Source organism: Leptonotus elevatus, chromosome 10 (genome assembly GCF_054856555.1).
Source record: "Leptonotus elevatus isolate MCC_2025b chromosome 10, RoL_Lele_1.0, whole genome shotgun sequence".
In the NCBI taxonomy this organism is placed as follows: Eukaryota; Metazoa; Chordata; class Actinopteri; order Syngnathiformes; family Syngnathidae; genus Leptonotus; species Leptonotus elevatus.
This window is the reverse complement of record NC_141248.1, coordinates 20,922,477-20,930,772: the sequence shown is the minus strand read 5'-3', so window position 1 is coordinate 20,930,772 and position 8,296 is coordinate 20,922,477. Positions and strand designations below refer to the sequence as shown.

The following is an 8,296-nucleotide window of genomic DNA, read 5'->3' as shown; positions in this document are numbered from 1 at the left end:
ATTTCATTACATTAAGGGCTTTTTTTTTTTTTTTGAATAAAAGTGCCCGAGCGCTCGGCCTAAAAACTGACTTTGCGTGCCAGTCTTATGCACGGGTCCCAGTGAGTCAATTTCTGCTTGTGCAATGTCAAGCACTGTGTGCACTTTGACTACCCCAATTTTAAAGAAAATGAGGGGAGCCACTTCGATCGGCTGCGTTCCATCCCACAGTGCCTTTATTCTACTTGCGCTAGCCAAGTAAAATACACAAAAAAAAGAAGAAACAAGGCGAAAATGTGAGTGTAGGGCCTAAGGTTGCACCAGTAAATCAGGGAGAAGCGTTACGTGAACATTTCATTGCTCAAAATGCGATTGTACAGGAAGTTTTTTTTTTTATTTTTTTTATTCTAGGCTAATCCGAGAAACGTCCTTAAGAGTTTATAATGCAAATAAACGTACTAAAGTAAAACGCGACATTGAGACAACTGGGGAACTTGACAAACATCCTGACAACTTTTCCCATTTTATTCTCCATTCAAAAATACACTTTCAAAGCCTCTGACTGACAGAAAGATGATAAAAGTGGCTCCCATGAGGACCATTTGGTGCGTGTTAAAAACTCCTTAAAGCTGTGAACAACACAAACCTTTTGGGAGGGCTTGGCAGGAGGGAGGACGATGGAAGACGATAGCATCATGTTCCACCACAAGCTCCCCTGCGCCCACCACCCCCCCAATTATATATATTTTTTTTAAATCACCATTTAGCCATGTTTGTGCAAACAGCAGTAACAGAAAATCAGTGCCGAATCTCCCTCAAAGCGGAATCAGCGTCACTTTTTCCTTGAATTCATTGGAAACGCACGTGAGATTTGATTTTGATTTCTAGCACCACCTGCTGACCATGAGTACAAATAAATAACGTGGATGATTCATGAGCGGGTTTGAGCATTCTTCAAATGGTACACAAGCGCGCGCGCACACACTTTTCCTTTGTCACTTCAATGCAACACACACGCATGCACACACACGCTGCGCAAAAACACACAGACGTGGAAAAATACAACCACTCACCCAGGCAAAATAGACTTTTTTTTCTTTTCCTTTTTTTTTTTTTACCCCGCCTTTTCAAAACTTCTGCACGCTTTGGAAATCCCACCTTAAAAACAAACACTCACACATTGTCCCATGACGTCACAACATGTCCCCCCCGTGCGACCGGACGCACTTTTGTCTTTGGGAGTTTTTCTATGCGGGGATTAAAGATGCAATGGACGCCCGGGAAGATGACGCAGGGTGAGCCTTGAAGTAATGAGATACGTGAGCATGAGGGCAATCCAGGTGAACGTGCAGACTTCTTAAGGCCGACATCTTGTCCAGACGTCCGAGCGATGGCCAAAGTGTGCTGTGAAGCGGATGGCCCGGATGCTTGAAATAAAAAAATAAAAATGTAAAAAAAAAAATCTGAAAGAAGCGCTGAGGCGTGCGGGCGGGACGTTCGGCCGCCGCCGCCGCCGCCGTCCGCGTGCGAAGGGGGGCATTTGTGGAGAGTCGTTAGAAAACAACAGTTCCTCCGCGCTCCCCGTTCAGGACTCCCGGAGCTGAGGGCCGCTCTAGCTCTGTCCGAACGGATACGGTCCGTGAACACCCTGAAAAAAACAACAACAACACATGATTTTTGTACATTTCAAAACTGTGCATGAGTAATACAAATGTAAAAGATAAAGATGACCATAACAGCTCAGCAAGCTAAAGTTTTTAAAGAATATATGCCGACTTTAGGGATGTTTATCGTTTATTTTGATTGGACACAAAGATAGAAAGGCTGCTTTCATAGAGGATGACAGAAATCGGACAATATTTACTTTTTGAGAGGTGGAAATTGAGGACATGGTCTCTAAATGATAGATCAATAATAAAAATAATTGCTGTTTTTTTTTATTGATTAGTTGTCAATTAATCACTGCATCTCTGAAAGTAGTACTTTTGAGGAAAAATTATGTTGCTCTATTTTTGAAGAAAAAATGTGTTTTTGAGAAAGACCAGAGTATTTTTTTTTAAAAGTGGTACTTTTTTTTTTTAAAGAAAAACATTGTGTATTTCAGAGAAAGGTATGTTTAAGGAAAAAAATATTTTTTGTAGGATAAGGGCTATTTTTGAAAAGTAAGTCATTTATTTTTGGAATAGTAGTAGAGCTTTGCAATGAATCAAAATTCAATTACAATTTCAATTGTTACACCCCACAATTAGAAAATCAGCATAACCGTCAAAAAAGATTATTAATACTAATTTTGAGTTGTTTAAATTGATACATTTGCACCTTTTTTTTTTTACATTTAAAATAACTAATTTAATCAATTTTGTTTCATGAAAAGGGAACTTGCATAATTATAGTGTTTCAAAGTTTCAAATGTTTAAACATTTTCCTGTTTTGTAACGAAAAATAAATGTTCATCCTAAACGTGATTTCAATTATTACCTAAATAACCATGATTAATAATTTCTTCACAATCGAGCAGCCCTAATTTCCAGAAACATTATGTTTCGAAAAGCTTTTATTTTCAAGAAAATTATATAAAAAAAGTGATACAGGCTTAAAGAAAAGTCATATATTTCCATTAATTTTTAAGACTTTTATTTTGTGTGAAAAATCTATATTTAGTTCAGACTTTAGACAAAAAGTTGTTTTTTTTCTTTGATAAATTAAGTTTTATATTTAAAAATATATATAGTTAGTCGGAGGATTTAAAAATATATGTGCAAAAACACATTTTATTTTCAAGAGCAATAGTCGGCTTTTCAGGGATTATTTTTTTGAGAAAGATACGTTATTAAAATATATTTGAGGAATAGGTCATATTATTAAGAAACTCGCTGTGCGCTGTATTGTGAATAAATAGTAGAACAAACATAAGATTTCAAAGCGCACCTGTCCACGCGTGACCGGCGTCAGATCGGCCTGCAGGCCGTTGGACGTCCTGTTGGCGGCATTATGAGCGTCCGTGTTCTCGCCGCCGTCGGAGTCCCGCTTGTTCTTGTGCGGCGAGGCGAAGGGGTTGAAGTCGTCCTGCACGTCGCGCTGAGGCTGCGTGTTGAACTCCGTCTCGAAGGACGACAGCTGCTGCGTGACGCCCAGGAGGCCGCCCACTTCCACGCTCAGGATCACCCAGATCACGTCTGAACACAAATGACACCTCGTCACAACGGCCACGCGTCGTTAGCGTCAGCGACATCATTCCTTAGCATGGATTTGAAGTAGCTGCTAATGATGCATTCAAGATGCCTGGGAAATGTGAATTATTCTACTGTAAGGTCTCAATTGAAGCGGAAGTCAAGCCAAACATTTTCTGAACCGTACCTCCGTAGAACAAGCCGGTGGCGGTGCACATCCTCCACTGGCCCTGGTACATGCCGGAGGAGGCGGGACTCCTCATCTGCACGCTGACGTCGGCCACTTCCCGAGGCTCCAGCGACTTCACCATCACCGTGTTGACGTGACCAAACTGGTCGCCGCCGATGTACTTGAGGCACACGCCCGGCGGCCATGACTCTGCGCCTACAGCAGTGAGTGGACACCTTTTTCAACATTGGGCGCCAAAGTTACTTCAGCGGGTGAATGACTGCCGCTGACTTGAACAGGAAACGATGACAAAAATCTCTTCCCGCTATGGCCGTCTCTCAATAAAGAACGCAGAACACTGTCTCGTGAACTTGCCAAGTACACTCTTCCCGAAGATCACGAGTCTCTTTGTAAATTGGAGCTGTGTATCTCTTCTTCATGAATCCCCATAAAAAATAAATTAAAAAATTAACATTTTGTCACATCAGCATGCCAACAGCCGGTCATACCTGAATTCTGTATCCTCCAGGTCTTTGTGAAGGGCGTGTCTGGCGGGACCGACTCGCCTTCTCCGATCGTCACGTCTTCCACAAATGACATAGACGGCGTGTTGATGCTGGGACTCTCAAAGTCATAGTAAGCGCCGATGGCAGCCTGAAGGTTCCTGTCAACAGTGGAAAAAGATGTCAAAGATTACCGCGGTGCGAATGCCAGCAGGGATTTGATGCGTCACATTCTAACCCAAACCCTGATTTGCAAAAGTACTTCAAAAGTCTGACCCAAGCTTGCAGTACTAATTCAAAAACCCTAACACTGTCTTGAAATGCTAACTCTGTCTTCAAACCCCAATTTCAAATATTTCAAATTCAACTTTAAGTCATAAATTTAAGTTAACCTACAATTTGAACTCTAATCCAACCTTGAAATCCTCTTTTGAAACCCTATCCCTGACTTGACACGCTAACACAGGCTTAGCATTTACTGGCTAACAATAACACCAACCATGCCTTAAAAGCCCAAATTCAAACCTACTTTAAAAACCCAACCCCTGCCACATGACAGGTTTTTGTATTAGCTTGTGTTCCACTCCAACCATGTATTTCAACGTCACATTAAAATGAAATGATGGTCTATTTTTGATTCAGAGCGACTTGTTGGTTTCCGCCGAGGCATCACGACCGATGACGTCACCCTGACGTCGCTGGCGTGGATGACGTAACGTCGCGCGAGAGATAGCCCTAGCGCGGCTAGCTCAAGCAGACGGCACACGGGGATTTAATTAACCCCTCGGCGGGAAACTGGCGTGTGTTTACCTCGAAACTTTCCGTTTAACGCCGCGTACGAGCTGTGAAATAAACCGAAAGTAACTTCGCGCCATGCGTATCGCCTCTATTTTATTAGCGCGTGAACGTAGGCGAACAAGCTAATTTATGCGGCTAACTCGCCGTCCCGTGACATAACAACACACCCGCGGGGGCCTCCTCCCCCGCCTCATCCCCGCTCTCACCAGTTGGTCATGTCCAGGAAGAAGGCGCAGCCGGCGGGGTTGAGCTGGAAGCCCAGCAACCTCTGGAACTCCGTGATGAGGACGTCCTTGTCCGTGGTGCCCATGCAGCTGAATTTCTGCATGAGCTCCGCGTCCACGTCCATATCCGTGCCCTCCATGGGGGTGGTGGGGGAGGAGGGCGGGGTAAGGGGTAGGGGGGGAAGCCTCTCTCAGTCGGGTCCCAGGCCTCGCCTAGCCATAACAAGCTGCTCCACCGCCACAACAACAAGCGCCAATGCGCATGGCACGGCAAGGGGGACGAAGTTTGACGTTGCAACAGCCCAGCGCGTCACCCGCGCCAATCACGCCGCGTGATGACGTCATCTGTTGCTATTTGCAGCCCTCTTCCGATTGGCTCATCACTGGAGTTCACAAATTGCTCTTTTTTTTTTTTTTTTACCGCGGAACACCTGAAACGTGAAAACAGATTCATGCGGTACATGCTAATATTGAAGCGTTTCAAGTATCTTCCATCCTCACATGACATTTGTTTAGCGTGTGAAACGATTAACGTGCTCGAGCCTTTTCTCCAACAACCATGATTTTGGACCTGTTTGGCGCTAAATCCATACGGACAGCCATTTAATCGGGTTCATTAAATGTAAACTGTTTCAAAATTTGCCTTGGTAATAGATCCGAAATGCCACCCACTTCTGCAATTATTTATTTTTTAATATGGCACTATCTTGTATGTATTTTAAAATAAAATCTCTATCTAAGAGTGGGTCGGAACCCTGGTGATAAACAACACGTTCTTACCACAGCTTTTTAGCCGGAACTGTTGTGGATAGGACACGTTTCTGCTCGGAGCCTTTATTGAGAACACCGGAGTGGCGGTCTCGGACGCAGTCTCCCTTGAAACATGCCGAAGTAAGTCGTTATATTCTTTGTTTGTGGTGATTAAACAGTGGATTCAAAACGTTCAAACAATGAAACAAACGTTAATATATATTACTGGTGGAGGTTAACGTTAGAACACAACAAAAATAATCGACTGCTTATCTTTTGAGGTAGTGCTAGCTTTGTTCCGGCTCCGTCTATTTTCTGGAGCGAAACTCTCCGATAAATTTTTGGTTTGGATTATTTATTTTTTTGGTCCAGTATAATGTTAATCTGACAAATAAATTATCAGTAGCATGATATTGTGAGTATATTCAAAAGCTGTTTGAATTAATTGTATACATTTTGTTGTTAGCGTTTGTAGTAGACTGGACCACACGCTGATCAACTTCTTGTGCAAGTGCATACAATACTAATTTCGAACTGTAGGCCTACAGCTAAGGCATGAACCCTGTTTATAAATTGGGTGTAACATAAGAATAGTAGCCAAAATTTACAATAATGTTTCTGGTAAAAGTGCTTAAAAAGTGAATATTTTTTTTGTAATCTCATTCCACAGGTTTTACTGTGATTACTGCGACACCTACCTGACACACGACTCGGTAAGCACAGCATCATGAATTCCTTAACAAATGATGACACGTGTCTGTTAAAATCCATCCTCTCTCTTCTGGGGTTTCAGCCGTCGGTGAGGAAGACCCACTGCAGTGGGAGAAAACACAAAGAAAATGTGAAGGACTACTACCAGAAATGGATGGAGGAGCAGGCCCAGAGCCTGATCGATAAAACCAGTAAGCAAATTGGGGTTTAAAGATTGTGTTGTCACGTTTGTAACAAATGCCTAATGAGGTGCTATGTTTTTTTTTAATCCCCTTTTTCAACAGCGGCTGCTTTTCAACAAGGAAAAATCCCCCCCACGCCATTTGCAGGTGCCCCCCCTCCTGGTAAGTTAGCATGGAACGAATCGCGTGAGACCTGTCACACTTGGCTTTTCAAACCAAAGTAACTGCAAGGGGCTTTTTCTTCTTTAAACCAAATTTTGGAAGGAGATACCTTGGTGGGCGGTCGTGAGCAACGCAATGCAACAAAATCGTGTTTTCATTGGCCGTTTTCGCTGTGCCATGTTGACACAACATGCTGGACTTTGCCGCTGCTGCTGTTGCACTGGAAACATTACAAATAAGTACAGCATGAGAAAATTTAATTGTATTTACAATCTTAGATGAATTTGTTTGTTTAAAAAAAAATAAAAAAATAAACCAAATATATTTTTACACAAGCTATAATGGCCACAATTTGATGCCCTGGCACTCACTAGGACAGGCCCCGCCTTTTAAGGCCACGCACATTCAAAGTCAAAGATAGACCATGAGGATGGCGACGCCTGCTTGGACAACGCAAGTGTAATCAAAATGTCTGTGCTTGACACAGGTGGTCCTCCACGTCCAGGCATGCTGCCCACACCGCCCATGGCCGGTCCCCCAATGATGCCCATGATGGGACCCCCACCTCACGGAATGATGCCCGGCGGACCTGGTATGACCTTTCACAGCTTTGATCAAACAGATACACTGGTGTTTAAATCTGAAGGCGTAAACTCCCACTTCCCGACATGTCCACGAGCAGGAATGCGGCCACCGATGGGAGCGCCCATGCAGATGATGCCGGGACCACCTCACATGATGCGTCACCCTCGACCTATGATGATGCCGGTCAGGCCCGGCATGATGAGACCGGACAGATAAGACGAGCGTCAGTGATATTTGCTGCTGTTGTTAAGCGTTGTTGCCACAAGGAGGCGCTGCAGAGTGACGACACCACACTTTGTTTCCATTCAAAGTTTCTACTTTTCACATATTGTCATACATCATGTATTTATTCCTACTTATTAGGAGACACTCAACTTGGATACAATACTTCTTTTTTGTGCTTGTGGTCTCCTCACTCTACAGACACACGTCTTCGAACTCGGATTCTTATTTTGAACGTTTTTATTACAAAAATCTTGCCCTTTTTTTTTTTTCATATTTCACTGCTGAGAAATAAAGCAGTCATTTCAACCCCGAGTCTTGCCTTTCTCATTTTCATCTTCACTGACGTGACATAACATGGCAACTTTCACATTGCAGTAATTCTAATGCAAGCGAGATTTCCATTTTTTTTTTTAAGCCTGTACTTTTACAAAAATATTGTTTTGATTGTTTGTATAATTAGAGTTTGTAGGTGCACACAGATAAATGGGTGTCTTTGTCAACAAATTGATTGATTGGATTTGTGAACTTGTGACAGGTGAATGAAAATAGTACCAAAAATGAGGTTGCAGCGAAATGTATTTGAAATGTCTCAATGTTAAGTTAAATTACTTTAATTATTATTATTTTTAAATAGATTTGATAAAGAAACATGAAGACATATAATTAGTTTTAGTCAGGTAAAATGATGTGGCTGGTGTCTTTTGGCCTAGAGTTTAACACAAGAATATTTGAGGGCTCTCATTAATTTGCATAACTGTTAGCTAAAATATGCAGTTAAATAAACACCATTCTGACACCATCAAAAAGGAACATTATTAGCATTGTAAAGGCACATGCA

General features: G+C 42.5%; 2 protein-coding genes across 2 annotated transcripts; one reads left to right on the top strand and one right to left on the bottom strand.

Annotated features, from left to right (window-relative positions):
• Positions 1 to 490: 490 nt before the first annotated feature.
• ilrun (inflammation and lipid regulator with UBA-like and NBR1-like domains) lies at positions 491 to 5,231 on the bottom strand. The gene is made up of 5 exons (XM_086087744.1): positions 4,826 to 5,231; positions 3,828 to 3,982; positions 3,337 to 3,534; positions 2,908 to 3,155; positions 491 to 1,627 (listed from the first exon to the last, which is right to left on the bottom strand). The coding sequence occupies exons 1-5, from the start codon at positions 4,981 to 4,983 to the stop codon at positions 1,592 to 1,594; spliced, it is 795 nt and encodes a 264-aa protein (XP_085943870.1). The 5' UTR covers positions 4,984 to 5,231; the 3' UTR covers positions 491 to 1,591.
• A 339-nt stretch (positions 5,232 to 5,570) lies between these two features.
• On the top strand, positions 5,571 to 7,768 carry snrpc (small nuclear ribonucleoprotein polypeptide C). The gene is made up of 6 exons (XM_086087745.1): positions 5,571 to 5,734; positions 6,264 to 6,306; positions 6,387 to 6,495; positions 6,589 to 6,648; positions 7,136 to 7,240; positions 7,331 to 7,768. Exons 1-6 carry the CDS (start codon positions 5,727 to 5,729, stop codon positions 7,447 to 7,449), a joined length of 444 nt encoding a protein of 147 aa, XP_085943871.1. The 5' UTR covers positions 5,571 to 5,726; the 3' UTR covers positions 7,450 to 7,768.
• The last annotated feature ends 528 nt before the right edge of the window (positions 7,769 to 8,296 follow it).

Coding starts and splice junctions, on each gene's coding strand:
- snrpc (XM_086087745.1), top strand. Junction 6,496..6,588: donor GAGCCTGATCGATAAAACCA/GTAAGCAAATTG, acceptor CTTTTTCAACAG/CGGCTGCTTTTCAACAAGGA. Junction 6,649..7,135: donor TGCAGGTGCCCCCCCTCCTG/GTAAGTTAGCAT, acceptor TGCTTGACACAG/GTGGTCCTCCACGTCCAGGC.
- ilrun (XM_086087744.1), bottom strand. CDS start 4,983: ATGGAGGGCACGGATATGGACGTGGACGCGGAGCTCATGCAGAAATTC. Junction 3,983..4,825: donor TTCCTGGACATGACCAACTG/GTGAGAGCGGGG, acceptor CACTGTTGACAG/GAACCTTCAGGCTGCCATCG. Junction 3,156..3,336: donor CACCGGCTTGTTCTACGGAG/GTACGGTTCAGA, acceptor ATTTGTGTTCAG/ACGTGATCTGGGTGATCCTG.